Source organism: Spea bombifrons, chromosome 5 (assembly GCF_027358695.1).
Source record: "Spea bombifrons isolate aSpeBom1 chromosome 5, aSpeBom1.2.pri, whole genome shotgun sequence".
In the NCBI taxonomy this organism is placed as follows: Eukaryota; Metazoa; Chordata; class Amphibia; order Anura; family Pelobatidae; genus Spea; species Spea bombifrons.
Genome location: NC_071091.1, coordinates 16,240,946 through 16,267,976, shown reverse-complemented (window position 1 = coordinate 16,267,976; position 27,031 = coordinate 16,240,946). Strand labels below are relative to the sequence as shown.

General features: G+C 39.2%; 1 protein-coding gene across 1 annotated transcript in view; it reads right to left on the bottom strand.

The window, feature by feature from the left end:
• The window catches only part of ANKIB1 (ankyrin repeat and IBR domain containing 1), a 52,313-nt gene that overhangs the window by 10,785 nt on the left and 14,497 nt on the right, over positions 1-27,031 (bottom strand). Inside the window, 10 exon segments of the mRNA XM_053466790.1 lie at positions 206-336; positions 885-973; positions 2,248-2,414; positions 2,847-2,991; positions 5,650-5,738; positions 10,826-11,034; positions 19,504-19,621; positions 19,768-19,950; positions 20,439-20,739; positions 24,991-25,266. Coding sequence (XP_053322765.1) covers positions 206-336; positions 885-973; positions 2,248-2,414; positions 2,847-2,991; positions 5,650-5,738; positions 10,826-11,034; positions 19,504-19,621; positions 19,768-19,950; positions 20,439-20,739; positions 24,991-25,178 — 1,620 coding nt within the window. The 5' untranslated portion in view covers positions 25,179-25,266.

Sequence of the window (27,031 nt, the reverse complement as noted above, 5' to 3'; positions counted from 1 at the left end):
GGCTGAGACCTGCTTCACTCAACTCCTCATTCCGGGACAAGGCATTGTCCGGATTGAGGCTGCCCGGGACCCGGAACTTAAAGTCACATTGCGTGACTGTCTCGGGCAATGTGGTCACCCTAATACCGAGAGATACATTGTCCTGGTGATTTAAGCATTTGCCGTATGCTAAAGGCATAGTGATCTATACACTAGAGTCGCTTACCTTGGCACACTGCATGTGATTGCAGCCTTCATTCTTCTGTATAGGAGACTTGCAGTTTGCGCATGGTTTGGAGTTTGTCAATAACCACAAGCAATTGGCTGCGTCCTCAAAAGCTTCGCTAACTCCCGCAACTGAACACGACCGTAAAAGAAAGAATCAGCGACATTATTGCGGTGATATTGGCGGGACGGTAAATTAACTGCAAACCAGTTACAGCGTGTTCATAAAGTAATAACTGGGGAAAAATACTCCAAGGGAGCCGTCTTTGGGATCCATTCACTAAAAGCAGAGTGAAAAACAAGCTGAGGTTTCACTTCACTATTCATTATGAAGGACAAACAGGAAGGGCTGAGCTGGCCCCGTATAATGCATAATGCAACGGGCGAGGAGAGCTTTAAGAAATCGCACTGATTTAATTATACATTATACGAAAGCAACCAAGGCCTTCCTACTGCAGAAGCTTTTCGGGGAATGGGCTTTCATAATGTATAGTGAAGTTAATGAGTTGAAACCAAGACTCTCCTATAAACTCTCCACCATCTGTCCCTTTAGTGAATAAACTCCTTTGTTACCGGAATCAGCTTGCACCCTGATGTACAGGACCCCTCAAATCCCAGTTATAGATAAACACACGGTGCAGACGACCATTCAATAAAAGCTTGGAAGATGTGATACTTACGCTCTTCTGGCTTCATTTCTGAAACCTTCTGCAGCCAGTTCTTCCAGGTTTGACAATCACAGGGCTCATGAGCCTCCCCCAGACATTCCCTATAATATATAAGAGTGTTTAAAAAAAAACAGCTATTTACATTCATTTACTTAAACCAATGCTTTACAAAAGCAAAACTGATTCAAAACATATTGTGTGACACTGTTTTTCACGAGTTGCTCCAAAGTTGGTTATTTATACCTGCAGAACAATGTCTACTTCCGATTAAATCAGGGAAAATCAGCACTTTCTATGATTTAAGAGATGTGTTTCTTGTCTATATCCTAGTAAGCACCACGTCGCTTCTTCTGATTTGTTCAGGCATGGCTGCCACCCGCTTCCTGACAAAGGCTGTCTGAACCAATCAACAACCACCAACTTAATAGCGGGGAGATAACATAGCGGGTTATTCATTTAGTTAATAAAGTCCCTACGACGTACTTTAACACACATTCTGCTTGTCGGAGCTGCTTGGGCCACCGTAGTGTCCTTTTAAGTAGAAACTTCAAGAAAAGAAAACTTTCAGTTGCATCTATAAGGGGGGTTGGGATTTGGGAGCAGCACTACAATTAGGCCGTTAATTCATTCATTTGAGCAACAAGGTCACAATATTGTTAATTCTCTAAAGTCAAAGGTATCGATGAACGACTTGAGACGAGGCCAGAAGACCAGTCGCGTATACCTGTGCACCATAGACATAGCAACGGCTTCTGCTGAACAGCCATCAGATGTTGAATGCTTTATCTTTTATACACTACTCTGGCCTCATATAGCCTCAGTTATAAAATATTTATACCTCCTTTGTCACGCAAGCAGGTAACATCCTCGAATAACACCAGAGATCCCTTAACAGCTCTTTTTGTTTCATGTCCACAAGAACTATGTGAATGTTTCCTGCAAATCCCATGATTTTAACGGAGCTCCTGTACTCCTGTTAGGATCGACGATCAATCACCCCCACTCAATGTCCCAACGCAAACTCTACACTTAAAACTTAGTTTACTTCCAACCCCTACGGTGTTCATTTTCACGCATCACAGAGTATTAAGCACCATAAAAGAAAGTTAAAGGCTATTTTCAGACCATCTACTCCGTCATCCACTTCTTTGGACAAGCGTCTGCTTAGAGCGTTACTGACTTTCACACCATTCTTGTGAAACGAGCCCCATTTAACACTCCGCTTGACAGAAGACTAAATGTACTTTCCTGCAATGGCTATTCTTCTATATAAGTAAGGAGTAGTCTGACATTGTCTGTTCCTAAACGCTAAAGAATGCTGATATTTATAGAGAAATCACCTACACTTTTAAAATAACCTTAGGGACAGACTCACCAGCAGAAAAGATGTCCTTTGCCACAATCCACGGCTGGAGCTCTCAGCAACGGAAAGGACAGAGCATCCGAGCCGGAAGTGTTAGATCCCTGCTTTTTCAGCCGAACCGCTCTTTCGCAGGCTGGGGTTGGACACCACCGGATCGCCGTGTTATTTTCAACAAATGCCTAAAACAAAAACCAATGTTCCACAAGACCGGATTATTTTTCATGAAGGATTCCCGAGGTGGACAGCAAGTGGCACTCTTTCCCTCTAGACCAAACAAGTGTTCTTGCAGTTGAAGAGCTACAAAGCAAGATAGGGGAGATAATGGGACCAAAGGGGTAGCATTTTAATATATTATCAATGTCCATCTATATAAATGTACAGGGGCAGGGGTAACTGTGTGCAGACGGTCTTAACTGGGAGTAGGAGAGGGACTGGCCGTGGCCAAACATCGCTCCCTGCCCAGAGACCTTTGGAAACGCGGCTTCATCTGGAGACCACGGGTCACACCTGCATTATTTATGCATCTCTGTAGTACCGAACAACTGCTAATTAGAATTTAACTACAGTGACTTAAAACTCATATTAAGAGCAGAGACGTTTCATTGAGATACCTTTATGTCAAACTGCAGATAGCGCTTATCCATTTCCTTAGAAACCACACTTTCTATAACATCAACCGGGACGAGCTGAAAGCAGTCGTAGGCTGGACAGAAGATGTTGTGAGCTTCTCCTTCCTGAATTTTGAGGTTTAAAAACCTGAATAAAAATAGCATTTAACAAACCATGAGATGATCTCTTACATTAAAGGGGCACTGCAGCTCAAAACATAACTATTCCATTTCTTACAGACTCCCATACCCTTTTATATGCATATTATTTTATTACAGACATAGAGAAAAGGTATTTTAATATTTATAGGGCACGAGGAGGTACAGAGGTTTGGGATTAAGATATTCTAGCCCCATTTTCACTTGGGAGAGGGATGTTGGGCCAGAGACTAGTCACCCCCAAGAACCAACGAGTCGTATTCTATGACTTACTTGATTGTCAATGACAATTATGGTAAAATAATGCACCAAAACTAATTGTTGTTGTTTTCCCTTATATTTTCTCTCTTTACAGGAAAAAAAACAGTTGTATATGATATAAGCCAACACATCCAGTATCGCAGCGTATTTATATACTTACAGGTTATTTATCTCATGTCTTATTACAGCTAACAACGATTTATTTGGTGAAAACGCCTAGCGACTCAACTGACTGCTTTGTACGGTGTGATGATTTTTTCATTAAGCGCAGAAAGGGTTATGTTAGGTGTTAGAAATCTGTCTGTCACCTTTTCACAAAATAATGAAAGTAAAACAGAGAGAAGTGCGCAAGTAATTTAAACGCTATCAATAATTTGCTGGATTGTACTAATCCTTAGTGAGAACTCAGACCCACTACCCAAAAAAACAAACAAGAGTTTTCAAACTTAGAATGTCACCAATGTGATTAAAATAGTAAAAGTTTGGGTGAGCACTATTTAATTATCCGCAAAAAAACAATGGTAACAATTTGAATGTTAAAGACACAGAACTTTCTTGCCAGCGCTACAAATGGGGGCATCTCTAGATTTTTAGTGGCCTTCAGAAAAAAAAAGCCTTGGGGGCAACTTAAGCAAAACCTATAAATTAAACATTAAGGAATAATATACAGCTCTCAAGGTTAATTATAATAATAAAAATAAGAACAATATGGGCTATTTAGTGCATATGACAGCCGAGTGCCACCCTATATGGCTACCCATTACCCAGCATTTGTCAACTCAAGATCTCCAAGGGTACAAAACCCTTGCATGCATGATCCATTGGACCTCCAATTAGTTTTAGTAAAGGCACTTTCCTGCACATTGATTGGCTGCATCGAGCACCCAATCAATGGGGATTACTGACAGCGGAAGGAATATTCCTGTATAGAACTTTATTTATATTTGGCGAGGCCGTTGGGGTAGAAGACTGTCCCTATTCATATGGTGGCTTCTTGGGCTAGAGGAATCTAGGGCAAAACATAGTAGGTTTGATTTTTTTTTTTTAGGAGTTAGGAATCCATAGAGATATAAATATCAAATATAAAAAGACAGGAACCTGCAGTGAAATTTTCAGAGCAATGATTCCCAAGCTTTTGAGATTTGTTGAGCCTTGGTAACACATTGCTACTGTATAAGCCGATTATATAGCAAATTCCATTTGAGACTGAAGAAGGACACTTTCATGTTTTAAAATATTCCATTAGTATATTATTTGACTTCAGCAGGTGAATTTTCTTTCGTTATATTAATTTTTGCTCAGTAGAAGTCTGCGTGAGTATACAGTTCCAATATTACATTTTATTTCTGCGTGGCGTAAAGAGATTTCCCTAGGGTTCAGCATTCCATGGTTTTGTCTCTGCTTCACCGAGACAGGCATATGTTAGTCTTTCAAGTGCGGAAGAAAATGCTGTTTTCAATAAACTTGTAATAAAGTGCCTTGTAAGCTTGAGGCTGCTAGAATAAAGTCTGGCCATTCTACGGAGCTGCATTTTTACATTACATTATACATGAATTCATTCCGCAGCTTTCCACCTGCCACAAAAAAAGAATATTTTTAAAGCGATTCATTATTGCTTAGAGAATTCTGAATGAAAAAGTGTTAATTGAGCTCATCTCTATACTTTTTGGATCAGGCACATTTTTTTTAAAAATTATTTGCTAACCAGTTGAACAGTCTGCGCCGTAATATAAGTAAGTAAGTAAATTAAAAAAATATATATAAAAAAGAAAAAGAAAGAATCAAGAGAGACAAATGTAATAAAGTAACTGCTGCAATACTACCAGTTGGTAGTGCTCCCTAAGTACCAAAAAGAAAATATTATAAACGATAAAGGCACAAAATATGCCCATTTTAAGATCAAGAAAAAAAACACCAAGACCATGGAGTTTAGCGATATGTAGTCCTAATTTTTAGATTTCAGATGTTCATATGAGATAAATTATGATATCATGCTGTGTTTTGTTATGAGATTAACTCCCCAAGCAGCAACAAATTAATATATTCCATCCTGGTCGATCAACCCAACACAACAACACAGCAGGCAGACATATTTGTCCATTGTGAGGTATAGACAGGGTTTTTTTTGTAACATATTATTATGTTTTTTTCTAAAGCAAACAAAAAAACAGGAGAAAAAAAAAAAAAAACAATGGGATTTTTCAGGCTGGTCTCTCTACGCATTTAACAAACATCCAAGACTTTTCCTTTTGACAATGTGGATTATATATCATATAATCTTTTTCCGATTACCAGCCGGCAGGCGGTAGCCATTGACTATCCAAAAGGTCCTTTCCATGGTGAACAGAAGATGAACATAAGAGGACACAATGAATAGGACACTCACGCTTCCCAGCACTCTCTGCAAAACTCATGTCCACAAGGTATCTCCACTGGATCTTCAAAGACCGAAATATTGCACATGCATATGCCACACTGTGGGTACAAATAATGGAAAAACAGAGATTTAGTATTAATGTCGTGTCATACACTTCACTCTACCATACAAAATACATAAAGGCCAAAGACAAAACCCAGAGTCATGTTCTCAGAGACATTTATCCTGGTTAGACCATGAAAATCATTCTATGCAACCGTACGTGTGGCCCAAGTCTGTGGCCAAAGAAAATGTGTAAAGCAGCAATAGAGTACATTTTACTTACTACCCAACTGTTATTTGATATTTAGGACAATGCAGCAAAAAGCATTCAGACTTTAAATCATTTTCCAAGCTACCTGGTGTTGGAGATTCCTATCAATCATTTATCCATAACCAACTGGAAGAATCTGGGCATTGGTAATACGGACTATCTTTTTAACAAGGGTGCATCTGCCACATATAAATGTTTAATATGAACACAATCTTCCTTAACGGGGTTTTAACTAATACTACACCTGTTATAAAAATCCTCTCCAGCGGTGTGAAAAGACTCATCCAAAGTATCAGTTGGATTTAATGCTCAACCAAACACTGTTTGATACCATAGTCTACTACCGGCTTCCAATGTACGGTATATGCACTCCAGGGAAAAGGCCTTTATGGATCAAGGTCTTGGAACTAATTTATGTTGTATTAATGGTTGGAAAGCCTACTTGCCCCGAGGTAAATTAGCTATTGCTTGTAACTAGAAAACAATCTGCGTACCCTTATTACGTACTATTTTAATGAGAAGAGCAACAAAGGAAATTGGAGGCTGTCTCACATGCCTCTACATGCATCTACACCGCGTTGCAGGATCTGGAGCACTTGGCCCTTTCTGTGAGCGGTGCAGCCGATTGCTTGGAAGGACAGAGATATAACTTTTATTATTAAGGTTTTTCTATAGTTTTATAAGATTATTATTGGACTGAGGACAGAAAGTTAGGGGTTATGTTGAACAAAAGGTTGATGGCAGGACAAACACTCCAACTTACAAACAGGACAACTCATCCTTTTCTTTCCATTCTCCTCAATGAACATGTTGCAGATACTTTAGTGTGAAGGTTAACCCATTTACTGCTAACCTCAGTAGAAGTTAAGTAAAGGTCAAGACAGCATGGCCTTTGTGTCTTCTGCACGGCTTGTTTCCATTCTACAGAAATGATAATCTAATAAAAGCTGTGATGTAAGTAGTCATGAACATTAAGCAGCATTCTCCTTCACACATCAGGTACAACACAGAGGACAACACAAGCTTTGAATTGTCCAAGGAAATGTTCATACAATTACGCGTCTGCCCTTTCAGTCCTTCTGTTGCTTCTAGAATATTTTGCTTCTAACGAACGGCTGATGCATGGTATTGAACCGAAGGGATTACTTAACGCTTGGATGCGTCCCCATTTCTGCTGGAACTGAAGAGCGTTCAAATGAACGTCCTATTTTCTGAACAGTTTCATTATTATTGACGATCACATAACTGGGCTCCCAACTGAAATTCCTGATGCGTCTGTTATAAATAACATACTGCCTTTTATATATATATATATATATAAACCTCTGTGCACTTGAAGTTCTAGTTATCAAAAAACCTGTAGGATTTTATTTTAAATTTGTAACTGGGGGTGCAGTTGCATATGAAGGTCACACCTTCCTGTTAGTTACCCAAACAAAAAACCTCAATGACGCAATACTGCTCCAAACAGCTAAAAACACAACAAAAAATGGAAATCAGATTTTGCTTTGTATCTAGCTTGTGCCTCCATTTATACAAATTTTTTTCCTATATCTTCCTATATTCTTGTTTTATGTGTATCCAGCCGGGTAAGGAAGGCAGCACTTAAAGCCTGACTATACCCTTTCTGTGCTCTTTTTACTGACTTTCTAGGAATTACTGGTGTTGAAGCTAGAATATCCAAAAAAGCTGTGGCCCTCGAGGACTGAAGCTGTGCAGCCCTGGCCTGTAGGGAACAGAACGCGAGAAGTAAATCCAGCCTCACAGCTGACAAAGCGTCGCAAGACTTAAAACTATGTGGAAATCCTCGAGGCGAACGCCGCTTCACAACGTCAGACATTTCCATGGAAAACGCTTATATAAGAATGTGGATATTTCATCAGCAGCTAATCTTTCGAATGACTCCTCCGAGGCCTGGTGCTAACAGAGTTTGAGAGTTTAATTAGAATGCAATTAATCAATGGACGGTTTAGTGATATACGTCAAAGTTTGCCGATTAACTACTTTTTAACAAACAAAATCGAAAAGCTGTCACGGTTAGAAGAATGTTTAGGAGAAGCAGCCCTTGAGAGAGCCGGTAGGAAATCTTTCATATTACAGCACGGAGAGAGATTTATTCCAGAGCAAAATCAAATAAAACACATAAACAATAATACTTATATTCTATTGTGGATGAGATTTAACATTTTTGCATCTATTTTACATATAAAAATTCTAATCTTGAGGATATGGAACAGAGAGACACTGCAGGGTGTAATTTAATAAGACATAGTAATAAAGCAGATAATATTGTAACGATGTATTGAATATTTGCATTCAGATTTCATTAGAATAACATTTAGACGAGGAAGATGTTCTACTTCAAGAGGTACAGTGTGCATTTTCTCCCCTTTTTTGTGTTCCCCTTTTTGACTTTGTGTTTCCACATTGTTTGCATTTATGTATATATTTGTTAATTTTATGTGCAAATACAAAAAAGACCAGGAAAAATTAAATTACATCAACTTGGGTTTCAGGATACATTTAATAGATGGGGACCATATGAGAAAATACTGCCATGAGCTAAGTAGGTGCTTTGCATATGGACAAAAAAATGGTGGCTACCTGCGCTAACTATGCTTCGTGCGAAACAACTCTTCTTGTACAAGAAAAATAAAAACTAGCGGGGGGGGGTGATGATCATATGGTGTGAGGAATCGGTTCACAGGGCCATAACTTCCATGTGCTGAAAGGGAACGACCCTGTCCCAGGCACCAAAAGCCCCAAATACGGCTCCGTCCGTTCATCGCGCTATAACGCACCAGTAAGTGAAACACCCTAAAGCGAGTAAATGTCTTTGAAAGAACTCATTGCACATTGTTCACGTTACTAGAAGAAAAGATTAAGGAATTAAAATGTACCCGACCCTTTGTTTGCCTCTTCTGTACGTGCTGTAGGCTTCTTTACATTATGGTCAAACCTAATAAAAACAATGGCACTGAAGAAGTCGCGCCAAGGCTCGGTGCCAGATAAATGCCTGTAAGGGTCATATCGGACCTGCAGAGAAACGGTCTTCATAACCATAATAGGTGACCATTTCCATTCTGAAACCCAATGAGCGAGGTCAGTATGTGTTATAATATAGCAGCGTCAGACTGATATCCAACATATAGGAAACAGTCCACCAAGGGCTAGATTTCATATTTTTAATACCTGGGGGGTATTTCAAGGCCATATTCTGTGTTCTGATTAGTGCAGCAGCTCTTAGAGGGTTAAACATATGGTTCTCCTGCCTTTAGTAGCTGGACCATCGCACAATCCTTAATATTAATGTGATAAGCAGCCAATGGAGGATATATTTTGATGAACTGCCTTAATTGGATCAAATAAAGATGAGCAGAAGACGTCTGTTCCTGACACGGGAAGCAGCTATAAGGCAGTCTATAAGAGGGACCAGGCCTACAAGCAATATCTCACAATTACCCTTCAGACCTTCGTGATGGATACACTCGCTATCGAGCGATGATTCACTCGCAACAGGCGGAGGTCCCTCATGATTCTATTAATACTGTGCACTGGGTAACAATAACATTTTGCTCTTGTGTTTATGATATATTACTAGGCCATCTGTTAACACCAGTTGTAGGTGTTGCGTCTCTTACAAAAAAACAATGTAAGAGCTGAAGCAGTTTAATGAAAGAAAATCAAGAACGTTGTCTATTTATTTATCGACTTCACTAAGTCTCCTTAATCCGCTCAAAATTTCATTAGTTGTTGCCCTGGGAATGAAAAGGTTTTGTGCACATCTTGTGTTTTTCTTGCATGGAAACAGCTGCAGCTAATCACTAGTCTATGCATTAGGCGATGAAAAGGTTAAAATTAACAATATATATAATTCATACTTAATTGAGAAAATATTTGATCAAACTGAAAGGTGTCTTTAGTATATGGCAATCATGGCAATCATAAAGATCACACACATTATATATAAATGCATCCTTAACGGTGTCCAAAGAAGACTTTAAATCGCTTGAGAGCCTTAGCGTGTTAAAATGCCGTCCAGTCCCACTGATTCTGTCCCTTGGTAAGCAATATAGCCATGAAAAATTAGATAGGACTCGCCAAACTTGGGGTACTTTGACATGGTGGCGTAAACAAAATCATTAACTGAAACAGAAACTGCTGTGTAGGAGGAATACAACTGGATGAGGAACAGTCAACTCACTAACAAGGTGAGCTTGGTGAAGACAGTTTAATGTCAAAAGTCATACACCATGGCAAGACTGAGCACAGCAACAAGACACAACCTGGTTACACTGCATCAGCAAACAAATGCCCGCAAAACTCAATGAACTGAAGCAATGTTGTAAAGAAGAGTGGGCCAAAATTCCTCCACAGCAATGTGAGAGACTGATAAAGTCATACAGAAAACAATTACTTCACGTTATTGCTGCTAAAGGTGGTTCTACAAGCTATTGAATCATAAGGTGTCAGTTTTTCACACACACAACTTCTCCATTTTGGCTCTTTTTTTGTTGAACAGATCATGGCACGGTGTAATAAGTTATGTTGTTCATCTGAGGTTGTACTTGCCTAATTTTAAGACCTGCTAAGGAACAAATGATTGTTATGTCCCGACTTCAAAGAGAGTGCACTTTTTTCACACACCTTGTATATAGTCAACATCCGTGGTACAAAACAGTGACCTAGAGCAACATTTACACTACATGAAAGCAATATATTCCAATATATTTATATAGCATTTTTATCCCGTGCTGCATACAAAGTACCATTACTGTAAATAAATTACTGTAAATAATTTATTAAAGGACCTGCATTTGTAGTACAAACAAATAATTCTCACATTAAACGTAGTAGTTAATTCACACATACCAGTGGTGTGTCTATGTCACTTGGAGAGAGGCTGATCTCATCTGGTGAGGTGACAGATGACCTTGTGGTACGAGGGGTACGTGGGGAGGGCAGGGTGTCCCAGGCATTGTACCCGCTAGGAGGAGGGGTCGGCATTTGGACACCAGAACGTTGGCAACAATTCTCTGGGCTGCACATCCATGCTTCAAGTAACTTCTCCCTGTCCCAGTCTTTTAAAAAAGAATTCAATATTTAGATACACACATTTCACAGTCAATCCAGATTCAGTTGACTTGGGCTAGTACGCAAAGAACATAAAAGCATTACGATGTTTCTGAGCCCTACCAAGAAGTTACACAGCAAGGGACACGGGGAAAACATTGTGTCAAGACTTGATATCAGTATTAATTTATTTGCAAACAGTTATATAGCAAGATTTAATATTATACAAAACATCTTAGAGATGCTCAACCAAGAACGGAGAGCTGCTTCATAGCCTGTCCTATGGTGCATCCATGCTAGGGCGCATTTCAATCTCCATCTACATATCCGTCTGACCCTGGTTTGCCAACTCTGATGTCATGGTAGTGACATGGATTCTGTGAATGTTTATGTACTAAAAAAGAGTTCCCACAAAATGGTAAATTTGTGTACAACAAGGAGGAGAACTGCAAGTGATGGTACACAATATAAAACAGATGGATGATGTGTGACAGTGGGGCCAAAATTAAATCACGCGTCTGGAAGCGAGCTTAAAAAGATTTAAGGAAGAAGAGAAAATGATGATGAGGAAAGTACCTAGGATTAAGAAGGAACAAGTAGAAGACAGACACATGCCCCAAGCTCTACTCTCTACATTATGTAGGAAGGCAAAGAGGTAAGTCTGGGTAGAGGTAGATGCAGGAGATTGGGGGAATAGGAGGGCGTAGGAGAGTATGAATATGGAATGGGTAGAGAAGACAATGCCACTGTATGGAGGGCACAAGGAGAAGATGTATGTGAGGGGAGTATGAGAGATCATTGAGAGATAAATAAATAGGAAGAGAACAAGTAATGCTAGACAGGTGGCTTTCAAATGAAGAACCTTCTCAGGTTGGATGCTACAGTCTCCATATATTAAATGCACACAGTGCCAGCTACTTGTCTAATAAGATATGTTAGAAGGCAACTCGTGAGACCCTTAGCCAGCAGTGGTTAAATCTGTACTAACAGGACTTCAGACACAGAAGAGCTCTAAAGGTTGGATGAGGTTAATCATCCCCACCTTGGTAACATTTCAAATAATTGATACATTGTGCTGATACAGCCCCAATAAAAAGATCACTTAATTACCCTGTTACGCATGTCCAATGTGTTGAAGACTGATAGAAGGGGACAGCAGCTTCAGGGAAGTTTTTACTAATCCAAATAAAATTACAGAACAGGCCAGATTAAATTGAAATCAATACTAACCAGTTTGGATTCAACAACCATATCACATCACCTTCTCCTTCCCTTTTTCCCTTACAGTGCTTTGTAAAAAAAAAAAAAAACATAAAAAATCTGTTCCATTGACCTTGGCAAAATCCATTGTCCTGAGGAACCCTATTGAGCTTGGCTCTAAACTCGCCTGATTTTAGTGGCAACCATAGAATTACCACAACGTGGACCTTAAGGAGGCACGCACCTGAGAATCGAGTTGTGTTCAGCCTTTAAAAATCAATAAATAAAATGTAAATAGATATATATGAACAAACGGTTATGTTCTTCAGATCTTACTACAGATTTTTTTTTGTACCACCCCCCTATATACATATCAATTTGATGACATCGTTGGTTTCTATAGATCTGCTAAATTACCCCAGCCTTATTTATGCTCTTATTAAAGCATACCTACATAAACAAGCGTTTGCTCTATACACTCACGATTCTGATCTCTGCTGCTTAGAATCCTCAATGACCTGTACATTTGGAACCAAGCACATTGAGATACCAGTAAAAAAAAAAAAAAAAAAAAAAAAAAAAAAAAAAAAATCGTGACTAACGTACCGAAGACCATTTAAAAATAAGTCGGGCGATGCAGAGCATGTGGAAACCTTCCCGATACCCATGATTCTTCTCAGAAAACTCATCTATATTCATTATGATGATGACACACAACAATTACAAAGGGAAAGAACATGATGTCTAGCCTTAGGTTACCCGGGTCACATACTGGTGCCAGGTAAGTAAGGGACAGCACAGCGTGGTGGTGTCCTCATTCTTCATGTCGCCTAGTTATCTCTCGTGAATTTGTTTCTAATAATTATGCACCAAACTGCCTAACATGCCGCGTTCTACTTTACAAAAATATCCCATGACTCACACAGTATGCTGTTTATATTGGGATTACACACACACACATATATATATATATGTTTGTCATATGATTACTGTGTGTGCCCAGTCACCTGTTCTACAGGTTATGGACATTTAAGCCCAGAGGTCTCAAAACCAGTCCTGATAATTATAAAGGCTGGCACATAAAATCTTAGTTGTTAGCACTGTACAAGCAAATTCAGGACAGTTGGCAGCTGTCATGCAACTGATTGCAAATCTATTTGTAGTTATTGCCCTGTAACTTGCAAAAAAAAACCCATAAAAACAATGGGTATTTCTAATATATTTAGCAGAATTTTTCATCATATATATTGTTTTTATAATAAATTAGATGATATGATCAAATAATGGATCCCATATACTTGGGATGTAAAAAATGTGTTTTAACTTACAAGACACCTCTGTGTTAAATTGCATTTAATAAACTACCGGCAGAACAATCTGGACTTTTATTATTATGTTTTATTTTATTTATAGCCAAACTATGTATTTGGAAGAAGAGTTACGGCTGGATGTTAATCTTGCATTCAAACTTCGACTACCCATTTGCCTCTATCTAAATGAGTCTTTCAGTATGTAAAATAAATAGCCTCCTCTGCCAAGAAATGACAATAAAATAATCAACTGTGTAGCAGATTTGACTTGGTTTGGCACCAGATTCGACATGTTATGCCATCTGCTAGCAATCTGAAGTCTCCAAAGACAGACTGCGGTAGGAGAGCCAAGAGTTATCATGAATACTCATTAATAACATTTATCAACATTGACTACTAATCATTACAGAATACTCAATGACAGATAAAATAGTACGGATGATAAAAGCAATCAATATAGCCAATATTTCCCAAAATCTGTAAACTACTGATAAGAAGTCAGCAGACATCCATATTTTTTTGTTAAAACACTTATTTTTCTATTCAGTATTAGGACAATTAAATAAAGCAAAGAACATGCTCAATTTTTTACTTCCTAAAGGTGCTGTCCCACTAATACAAAACATTAACTTTACTCTCCAATATATGTTAAGCCAAGAACCTTAGCATTTATATCCTTTTATTCTTCCTCTTTATTTACATAAAGTTATAGGAGCAGCAGTTTATCAATGCCTTCTTTTGTGCAAAAATAATCAATAAACCAAAGCTTTTCATGATTAAATGATTATTTATGGGAATGGTTTGGACGTGCAAAAGCCTTAAATTCAGCAGAGTAAGTGGAACAGCACCTTTTCTTTTTTTGGGTGGCTACCTGTATCATCTGCTTTAGAAAAGAACAGATATGGGTCGCTACATCTATCTTATTCACATTATACTGGATCGTGTTATTACGCACCAAGAAAAAAACAAGTATGGATTAGATGAGTAGACGTGATGGGATATGGACGGCATTCGGCTAATGCCAAGTTCATACTTCTTGAATTTGGCCAATTCCTTTCACAAACCCTGCATTTTACTCAAATGGAAATATAGACCTAGGCATTGTACTATACAACAAAACATACAGTGCCAAGCAAAACACTTCTGTACAAACAGGATAAAACACATTGCGTTGTGGCCAATGGAAGATGCTCAGACTGGCTGAAAAAGCTAGGGACAGCAGCACGGGCTAGCGGCAGGGTCACTTCTCTGACCTTGCTATCTTTTGGTTAATATTGTCATGGGAACTAGAAGCCATGATTTTCTCTATTCGAGTAATATTCAGAAAAGGATGCCTCTTTTATACAGAGAGACTTAAATAACGAGGAATGGGAAGGTATGAGAAGTCCTTTCAAAAAGATAAATGTCATGTTACGCATTTGGGGGGGGATTTACCCAGAATAAAGCTGAGCAAGAGTAATCCTTAAATGATAAAGTTTTAAGAATAAATGTAGACAATACATAGTCTGAGCCCCGATACTGAATTGAAATATTAGGGCAATGGAAACGGTACACAAAATATATAACGGAAAGAGTTTGGTGCACATACCTTTTCGGACAGCTTGCGCAATGTAACTTTTTTTTTTCTTTTTTAATATAAAAGGGCAATTAGAATTTTTGAAGCCGTTCTGCATTTTCAGTTTCTAAAGACAAAAGCTGTAGTGTGTATCTTAATCCGTCATGTATGCTAAACAAAAAGTTATTTGTGTTAAGATAATTCTGCCCGTGTCCCGAGCACTCAGCACCTGGCGGAGCCTCTAACCACGTGTCGGGTATTACGGTGTACTTAATTAATTGTTTATTTGAAACAAGGTATAGTTACAGACACGGAATACATCATCACACAGAGCAGAACGCTGTGCTTCTCGAATGAATGTTCCTTGCAGAAGCCCAACGCAACTTGCATAGTTCCCTGGGCTGAGTAGGATTTAATCAATCCTTTCCAATTTTAATTTTAACAGCTACTGCGTAAAACCTTAAAGATAAACACCAAGTAATGTTTGGTAGCCGGCAGACAGCGTTGTAATAATCCCAGGCGCAGAAAAATAGAAAATGGCCAGACATAGTATAATAAATCAACAGCAAAGTGAGAAAATGAATACTTTTATCAGTGCAAACAATTCAGACAAGGCTACGAAAATATTTTATACCAAAAGAGATTAACCCCGCGAGGATACTAATTTCAGCAGGAGGTGTGGACAAAGTGTAAAGGTGGACCTTGAGTTTCTCGGAGTTCCTTAAAATAAGATAAGCCGTAAAACGCAGGTCTGATGTATTTTCCCCGCGTGTTAACCCTCGATGAACCAGGAAAAGGTTCAACTCATGAGTTTCTACAGATGTTAGTGAAGAGGCATCGTTTTGTAAATTCTAGCATCATGGACTGTAAGACTGGATCATGCAGGCAAAGGAAGCCATTGGTTATTTACAGGAGCTAAAGTACCCCAAATGTGTACCCCAAAAGCCGTGATGTTGAGAGATATGTTTGGCGACATATAAAGATATACTTGTTAAATGGGTTAAATGACATTAAGGGGCAGAATTACCGTCTGTGGCAAATATGTGGATCTCAGTTGTATGATTGGTCGACAGCTTACATAGGTGAGAGTCTGGAACTAGGGTCAAAGGCTTAGATGTAATGTAAGGAAGCATTTACTTAGTAGGTAAGTAGAAGAGCCTCCCAGCATAAGTGGTAGAAGTTAATACAGTGAGGGAAATTAATCATGCTTGGCATATGGCTATCCTTAATATAACAAAAAAGACCACGGTCTACTTAAGGTTATACCAGGAGTAACGGGCCATCAGGTTCTATGTTTACCTCTAACACTAGGAAGCCTCTGCAGCTATTACCTATATCTTCTATACTCCCCTTCCAGTCATGGGAGTTGTATATAAAATGCATATACCCGATGGCTGTGAAACCTTGCCATCCTGTGTAAGACGTCCTGTGAGACAGGTTGGATAGCCCGTGGCTAGATCTGTGTAATTATACCGTTGTACACAGGGGGGGAAAAAACACTATTACTGCACAAAACTGGGTTACGATGTACAGACTTGGCTGTCAATCATCGGCGCTCACCTTTTCATCTTGTCTTGAATTACCGGCAAAGACGATTCTTTCCATTGTTACTGTATGACTCCCTCGTGCAATGGCGTACATTAGCCTGACTATTCAGATCGGTTAAAGCGCTTTGTCTGAGTACTCTGCTGCCGTTCCCTTTGCCTGGCCGTGCAGCCCGATGATTGACATTGCTTTGTAGAAGGTGGTTCAAAGACTTTTTGTATTATGTGTTGGAACTAAGTCTGTAGCCTTAAGTGTCAAATCTTATTATGGAAGCCCTGCATGAAATATTTCCTTGGAGAAATGAATCATTTGTGTAACGGGTCAGCCATGTCCTGCTGCTTATAACTAATAGCAAAGATTATGGCACTTTTGTAATAAAACTTTAAATGTTGGCGAAAACCACATGCTCGAGTTATGGACTACAACTCACATCATCTAGATTAGATATCTATATCTCTATTGTAAATATCTACATATAGCGATAGGATACAGGAAAAAAACACATTTGACAAAGCATGTTGATTAATTCCAAGTAAAACTAGCCAATATACTCATGCGAGGACGCCCCTCAGTTAAAATGCTGAATATTTCCCATGTAAAATAACCAATTCTGATATTAATATTATTATATATTATATTTTAAGGTATCTGATATATATAATAACAGAATTGCAGAATTATTGCTTAAAATATCATGTTCACAAACACTGGGCGTAAAAACAATTAAAGAAAAAACTTTGGGACGGGGGAGCTCTTATTGCAGAAGAAGCTACCTTGGGTGGGTCCGGCATAATATATATCGATAATTCAGCGGATCAAAGCCGCACATCCATGCAAACTCCATCTTTGGTGAATACGAGTTGCCAACAGGTAGCTGCCCACCTGCTGCTGATCTAGAACGGTGAATTCTCCATCATCATCATTATATAGATTTATCTAACTCCCCAGACATCGAAGGGAGAACGCTGGGGATGAGACCATAGGATAGGAAATCTCCCCTAAATAATGCCACGGGGCAAAACGTCAGATCAAGGTAAGTGTTGGATTGGGATGTCTCTGGTATTAGAACAGAAAACATTCATCCTCTCAAACATTTCAACTCGTGAGATGCTCTCCGTAAGCGAGCGAGGCTTCTGGAAAGCAGGAGACATTCCTTCGCTAATGACTTGCACTTTTCAGAAGCTGAAAGGGTGACAGGCAGCCAATTGTGTTACTGGGTTACAGCGACATTGCTAAGGCAACGTCCGGAGATCGGCCTCCATTAGAGGGCTGACTCATCCTTGGATCTCTGCTAATGCACAGCTAGATGCTGGAAGGCGGCCATGCGCAGTTTACATCATCCTTATTAGTCTGGGACTCGAGCGAAGTGCAGCTCCCTGCTAACCCCTTCCAGCTCATCAGCTCAAATGTAAAGGATTGCTATAGTTCCCTGCCAAACGGAGCCTTGTATCACACGTAGAGGAGGGCCGGAGGTTGCCGCAGACTCAATGGCTCACAGCGGTTTTAGACACGGCTGGTTTTCTCTCGCATAATTATAAGACTGAATGTTTTCGGGGCTCGTGTGACCTGTAAGGACTTCTCTAGGGCACCCGCTTCAACTAAGCACTCATTGAGTTATGTTATACTGTTATAATAAAGACCAAACCTCTATCCCCCCCTAAACATCCCCAAACAAAAACCTCAGGTCAAGGCTTATATTATAACCATAGGTCGGCACTGCTGGATTAACTATATGAAGCCAAACAGAAGCCTCCAATAATACGACTAATTACCACCATGTTATGGTCAATGAGCTTTGCTGGCAATGCTGGGAGCAATTAATAACAATTAATCATCATAGGAGCTGATGGAATGTCATCAATATTAGATATAAATCAACACTGTGCAGTGAGTTCCATCATCTCAAATACAACACATACATATAATATCGTCATATAAAACTAGGGATCTGCTTTTGGACCCCAAACTGGATCTAAAGAAACCGGATCAAAGATGGAAGCCCTTAACTACATTAACATAATACCCATTGTACAGCGCTATGGAATTTGATGGCGCTATATAAAACAATAAATAATAATAATAATAACATAACCTCTATGATATGTGCAATGTTCTTATTGACTGCACCAACTATACCTTTATTGGTATTTATGCTTTGAGCTTCTGTCATTGCCCTTGTCAGACGCCCATGGAAATACCACTACCTCTTTAGTGTTAAAAGACTTTTTATTAATTTAAAACCACTGTATGGATGAAAGGCAGTTTATCTGGCAATATAAAGTTTAGACTTTTTTTTAAATCTTCCGGATCATTGAGGAGACACATCTTGCCCATGTTTAGGGTCTCCCTCCTGGCATTAGAAGGAACTCTCAAGAAGAAGAAACAATGGTTTTCTATGATCATTACCCCTAATATCAAACTAATTTCTTTACTGATGATCCAAAAAAAATATCAATAATTTACATCTACTATTAACTGAATGAAAAGAAGAAACATCCACAAGGAAAACATAAAATCCATACGTTATTTTTGTTTGATGTTCATGTTGGAGAAGCTTGCCTTTTACATGGTCTTTATTTAAATAGCATTTATTTTATTAAATTATGCAGAAGGTCCAACATCCTAATAAGACCAGCAACAAAGGGAACATGATGTTTGGCGCATAGTACGATGACTTTAAATCACATTTTATCAGGACTTTATGTACCATTTCCACATCTCGGATGGATCACACAGATCTGGAATGGCACATCATTGAAAACCATGTTGAAAACCATATTTTTTCACAGAACACTGGAATAGTTAAAATGTGTATGAGTCTTTCAATTAGATTAGCAGACATTTCATTAAATAGCTTGGATCATTACCGTGCGCTCGGAGCAAAGCCTCTGCAGTGAAGAGCGGGGCCTGCAGCATGTCTGCTGTCTCAACAATCAACATATCCTTTAAACGCCGCAGATCCTGGGGTCTCAATCCTTCATATGGCTTAAAACATATATAGAAGAAAGCACAGGTTAAAAAACCATCCATGGCATTAATACGTATATATTATATATATATATATATATATATATATATATATATATATATATTACATAATACGTGACCTGGAGGAGGTATCAGAACCTTACCTCTCGCTTGTCTAACGCAGCATATTCTGCTTCAATATCGTCGGCCTCCGTATCCCGTAAGAAGACCATTTGGGACTCCAGCTTGAGAGCGAGGTCCTTGTGGTGCTGCTTTTCCGCACAGTCACACGGGGTGTCCTTATTTTCATTCTCAGCAAATAAATTACTTCCACTCTTCACTAACAGCTAAAAGCAAGATAAAACAGACCTAAGTATACTAACAAGAACACACATCAAAGGAATGCAATGCTTTATTATAAATAATAGACAAGAACATACACAATTATTTGCAATCCTGAAGCACCTTGCATGTTTACAGAATGCCGTGAGGGCTTGTCATATGCTTGCCAAGATAACTTCCTAAGGCAACACCGTGAATATACGACGGCACAAAGGTTCTCATTTCTCTATAAGCTAACCAGCGATGTGTCTACAAAGTCTTACCCTCAGGAAATCTAATATTTGTGTGGCATATGGTGGCACAACTAGCATTATCTGATCATTTTCCTGTGCTGAAGATACCTCAAGTTACTTAACAAGGTGGAGATGGTTTATATCACGTGGATCATAAGTACTTAAGGTGAAGAAATGAGTGTTGTGCTCTTGGTTTCCTAAACCAGACCCGCAGAGCTCACAATATGTGGCTTTGGTCATGGGTCCCTCATCCTTCTTACCTCTATACAAGCTTTCATCCCTGAGGCAGCTGCGTAGTGCAGAGGTGTGTTCTTTTTGTTATCAGTGGCATCAAGTGCAGCTCTCTCGTACTCCCCGTGATCGAGTTTCGCTCCTTTCCACTCAAGGATCATCTTCAGACATTCAGACCTCTTGCGGTCGTCATCAATGGGCCTGAGCAAGCGGTGATCAACACCTCCCTCATGGATCATCATGTGGGCTCCCATACAGAGAAGATGCATAGAACTCTCATTGTGAATGTTGCGCTTGTTTGGATTGCCGTCCTTGGCGTGAAGAAAAGCCCTGCAGTCAACAAAGATAATTCTTTTAAAACATCTAATTTTTTTTTGGTCTATTTTCACATAGTTTATAAAAATAATGAATGAAAGGTAAACTGTTGGCCTGTGTTCACCTAAGGATGATCAGAGCATTTTATGCATTGGGTATATTATATGGATCACATTTACATCAGGGATCGTGAAGACTTTGATCTTCTCGGATGACTCTAAACATGTTCGGCTCAATGAAGAAGAAAAAAAAACAAAAAAAAAAAATACTTTGAAGACAATGTAATTTACTGTTTATTTAGAAAAAAAAGTATGGAGTCAAGTAATCCAATGATGTGCCTCACAAGCTTATTCTTCACAGTTTTGGCAGGAAAAGCAACTCGCCCCTCTACGAGTATAAAGTGCTAAAATGTAAATTGATAAAAGTCATCTAACATGCCGTAAAAACATCAAACCAACATGAAATCAAGTTGATTTAAATCACAATTTCAATCCGTACTCATGATTTTTAAGTGTAAAGACTCATTCTTACTGGTAGCTATAATCTTTAATATTTGCAACCAGATAAAGATTACATACTCAGAATATTAACCTGTCAGATTAGTAAAACAGCTATATCAGAACTGATTTTAGTTTAATTGGTTAAACACTTATATTTGGGGAACGATTAAATTATTTAACTAAAAAAAAACAACAACATTATATAGCAGAAATATTCTTGTATCTTTAAAAACTGCATAATTAAGCTCTATTTCATGCTGAATAGCCTTAGAATCAAATTATATCTTAAATCTATCCAAGAGAGATAGTGAAATGTTTTTTGGGGAAAAACTATCTAAAATAAATCTGATTTAAATAAAAAATCTTTTTTATTTTTTTCCCCCATTGATTTTAACCCAACCTGCCTCAAACCTTAGTCCTTGGGCATGTCTTATATTCAGCATGTCTTGATTGATATCCCTGTCAAAGTAACAATATTCATCAGATGCTCGTTTTCATTTTTACTCTTCAGTTAAGAAGCACAAAGTTACTGCTAAGTGCTGAACAATTTTACGGGGATGACAAAAAAGCAGACACGCTGAAACATTATATTAAGCGAATGGTAACCATCGTCGTGCTTGTGACTGCTTACAGACATAAATGAGCACTCGAGTTTTCTTCCAGGGATCAGGACCCTCATTATGTCCGCCACTGCTTGTGTATGCGATTTTGTGGTATCTGTTGTCATTTGATTTGTGGTTACGCTGCTTTGAGGATTAATTTTCTGATATTTAAAAGAGACACTCCAGCCATCACATGCACCTTAATGCATACAATAGCTGCGAGGGCCCTTTAAACTTTCATACCCCTCCCAAATGCATTTGCCCCTTTCCCCACCCTAAACTGTTTGCGGTGCATGAGATGCACATCTTGCGCGAGATGTACTTACCGCCAGGCAGCTCCACCACTGGCTCGGCAAATGCTGCAGGTGGGGGGTCTATTGAGGCTTCCACGGGAGCACATTCCTGCCACAGATTGGCTGTTTGAAGCAGCCAATCAGTGGCAAGAATCATCATACCACGGACGAGGAGGGGACGCGCTCGCTCCCTCACAATTTTAAAGAACAGTTTAAAGCTTAATGTCCCTGAATATATATGAATGAACTGGGAAATATGCATAGATATGAATGAACTCTGTACTTTGTGCATTCTTCAAAAATTAAAAAACAAAAACACACCCGACACAGAAGTTGCAGCTTCGCCATCCTCTTCAGTGGTCTGAAACTTGTGGCTACTGACTGGGGGGGTGTCTGCAGAATCCCTCAATGCATTTGCAGAACGGACAACAAAAAACCTCAAGGGGCCACACAGTGTCGCTTCAGGCGAGTAATTTATCATAGTAACATAAACAAGATCTTTTAATCTTTTAAGCCGTACAACATGGATATATTTCAGTACCGGAGCGATGAGCTACACTTTGCATGGGGTTGGACAGGTCATTACTCTCGTAGAAAAAAGTGCTTGTTGGGAACAGTTTAGAAAAAAAGGAAAAATAATATGTTTTATGGTATTTTTAGCGTTTCCTGGAGAAGAGCATAAGAACTTTAAATTAAATGAAGGACAGACAACATGACACACAGGAAATGAAGAATTAATAAATGAGGCTTTGATCGTTTGTTTGGGGTATTAAGATGTCTAACGTTGTTACATAAGGGAAGAGAGTGGGAGGTGGACGTTAGCTGGTTCGCAGAGAGGGCACACAGATTATTAGGCAGTTTGTGGAAACCAATGAAGCAGGTTAGTTTTTTCTTCAGTTCCAGTTTTCTTTAGATTGGAATTTTTGTAAGTAATAGAAAGAATGTTTTTGTGAGTTGGCGGAGCCGTTACTCCAATTTTTTCCATTGGTTGGAATAGCGTGTGGCTCCGCTCATGCCAGTGCCCCTTATTTCCATTCCTATCCTAGCCGATTAAAGTCATACCCATGAATGCAGCATCAGACATGATACAGGCAGATGCCTTCTACGGTTGTGTACTCATTAAACTTTATTATTTATTCATTCATCAGAAATATCCGAGTTGTGTGTTTTCGCTGCTGCCATCTCGTGTAATTGTCCGCAGCTATCAAATTATATGTTAGATGACAATTGCGTTCCCTGCGGTTTCAAAAAATGATTAGAACAAATCCTTCATTCCATTCAGCTGCGGCTTTGAAGAGACAAATGTAAGAACCTTGCAAATGAAAACATCACTGAGGTCTATCAGTCTTCAAGGAACCAGGACTCTCGCTGCAACAAAATAACTTTAATTCTACAAACCTAGCAAAGAGTCTCGATGGGGCATTATATGTCCGTGTACACAATATATAATCTGGTTAACACCACCAACTTGTAACGCTAACACTAACTCTTCGTCAATGGTTCTGAGCTCCCTAATGTAGGGGGTGAGGGATATATGAGGTCTTCCCACCACTCATTACAGTATTCCACTTAAAGTCCCAGACCATGAACAACAAAAGAAGACCAAGCAGAGCCCTAAAATGAATTGAATACATTAAAAAAACACATATATACATATACAGGCCCAGACTGAGGCCCAATGAGCATTTACTCGGTGTGCCCCATGGCCAGGCCTGTCTGGTAGTAAGTAAGCTTATAGTATGCAGGTGAGCTTTTGTAATTTAGCAGACATACTGTTCTAATGCATCTGTCAGAAAGTTAAGTGTTGAATGACAGAACGTTTCCTCCCTTGAATGTAGAATCTTGATATGAATTCTCCCACCCGGCACTTCCAGTCTGGGCTCCATTTGGCTTTTACCCTACACTACCTCTCTAGAGAAACGGACAGCCAGAATCCAACGGCAGAATCAGCTCCACCGATGAGACCCCCAAACGACCTTTACTCCCCTGCTCTATGTCCTTTACTCTTGGAAGGTTTCCCGGAACGCCTCTGCTCAGACAGCCGACTACTGAAAACAAAAACCTTGCTAAAAAAATAACTTTTACCTTTTTCTATCCCCATTTTTAGGATCCCTATTCCAACGCAACTTGAATGGTCTTAACTAGGCACATACACCATGCTACATTAATGTCTTACTGGAAAACTCCTGGTACCTCTGGTCTGAGTTCTGTGATAAGGCACTATCTCTCTCAAGATACTTCTAGTACTGGCTCACCTGTAGCGTATGAACCTTTAAACAAACAAATACAATCCTTTGTCCAGAAGCTGGACAGCTAATCCATAACATTCCCTTTGCTACAGCTGCCCGTCAGCCTCTCCTTAACCAAAATGCTCTACATCACTGCCTTGTCTACACTGAATTTTGTTACGATCCCCAAATATTTTCCCGTTTCCACTTTACCAACCAGGAGCCTTCCTCCTGAAACTCCTTGCTCAGTATTACTCGTAACTGTTTAGAGGGAGGTGATATTTTGGATGTGATTGCTCCATTGTGGTAGCTTAGATTATAAAAACATTAGCACACACCATGATTACAGCTCGAAGACAGTTTCCCTTTAACATTAAAAATAAATGACGTATGCACCGAGTACTCCACAAACAGAATTTTTTTTTTCTTCTTCTTGACTTCCACTTTGTTGGCTTACGTCCATCACTGTATTCGTCACTTCGATCCAAGCTTACTTACATTTTTATGTAAACAGGAGGAAAGAGCAATGTTCCAGGACACAGAATTTTACCGCCCCAATAGAAGACACACATGAGATATAACATTGGGAGTTGTCAGAAAACTGTCCACGTGGCATTAAGAATTAAACAAGTAAATGACTCACCTTAAGAGGCGACCCATGCCATATCGCGAGGCATAGTGTAGTGGGGTGTTATGCTGATAGGGCTCTCCGTAAGATGTATTGGGGTCCAAGGAGTCTTTGAGCTGTGGGTTGCTTTCATAAATGTGGTAGGCTAGGTTCTCATCCCCACTGATCAGAGCTTTGCGGAACTTTGTAGTGGCGTTTCCCATGATGGATCTGTGATTAAATGTCACCGGTCTTCCTGTCACAGGTAGCGATCAGCTTCTTACCAGGCTCACCCACAGCATGGTGTTCATACTGAGCGGAGGAAAAACACCCCAAAAAATGGATTAGAAATTTTTACCAGACGTGATATTCCCCTAAGCAGTGCTTTAGTCCACTTTGCCCTTCAACCGAGTGTTTAGCTATAAACATGTGAAACGACACAAAGAAACCTCTATGAAACTTTAACCATCCTCTGGAGTGTGAAGCTTCCCCCTCTACAGACAAAGCACAGGCACCATTCTATAGATCAGTAACTTAACAATATCTCGCGCTGCGAAGAGATCACAGACTGCTTATCTTTGGGTGTTAGCGGAAAGATGCTGAGAATCTCAAGACATTTCACATTATTAGATTCCTTGAAAAATTGTTTTAAGTTGGCTAAACTCCTGCCTTCCAGGGCACCAGCTTCTTCGGAAACATTCAGAGGTTATTAAACGCAGACAGTAGAGGTCAAAAGCTGTACTTAGTGTCTGGAAGTACGTCTGGAAAGTTGATTTACAGAAGTTGAAGTTTTTCTTCAACATATTTTGTTACTATCCAGAAACGATGAGCCAGCATGAGATTGTACGTAACTGTGTAAATCTTTTCTATAAGATAGACTTGGGTTCTTCCTGGGTGACTTACATGCCTATATTCACTAAGGTATGAGCTTTAGAAACTTGACAGATACAATCAGACACAAAATGACTTTCACTGATACAGTCTCAACTAGAAATTACTTCTATCCAAGAGGATTTGGTTAAATTAGGAAAGCAAATACTTAATGTTAACAAAAGCAAAGTTATGCATTTGGGGGGAAAACATGTGCAATTAAACCTCAAGTTGGGTCGTGTTAGCAAAATCATTAAATCAGAAAGACTTGAATATGTACTGCAATTCTGAGCTTCTGTATAGAGATTGGGGTATAAAGATAATAAAGGCTATAGAACCTCTTAACTATGAAGAAATGCTAGAAAAGTTGCATTTGTTTACACGAGAAAAAGGCATCTTACAATATAATAATATTCTAAAAATACATACAGGGACAATATAAACCGCAAACTGACGGTCGGCTCGTTAATACGACTATACAGAGAACGAGAAGTCATCTATTCAGAACTGAAGGGAGGAATTTTCATCTAAAGCAGAAAAAAGGGTCCTGTAAACAATAAAGATGTTGAATTTGCTACCCACGGGGGCTGTGCTACAGAATTCAGTTGATGACTTGGACTGGATGTTTTGTTTAGCAAATAACATACAGGGGCATAGCTGGTTATAAGGACGTTATTAGTGATAGCTCGCTGATCCAGTGAGAAACCACATTGCCATTTTGAATAGGGCTGCAACTAACGATTATTTTAATAATCGATTAATCGGCCGATTATTTTTTCGATTAATCGATTAATCGGATAAAAAAAAACAATATGCAAATTTTTCGTTTATTTAAAAGAATTTAATGAACTGGATGTTAAAAAACAACTTAAAATTTACATTAACATTCTTATTTTGTTATGATGTAATAAAAAACAATATTTTCAAAGTACAAGAACCCAAACACAATATTTATGAAACAAAATAACCCCAAACATTCTGAAAAGAGGTGGACTATTACTGTTCAAGAAACTTTGCCCCAGCACTTTGCACTTTGCACCCAGCACTTTGCACCCAGCACTTTGCACCCAGCACTTTGCACCCAGCCCTGGCACTTTGCACCCAGCACTTTGCACCCAGCACTTTGCCCCAGCCCTGGCACTTTGCATCCAGCACTTTGCACCCAGCATTCAGCACTTTGCACCAGCACTTTGCACTTTGCACCCAG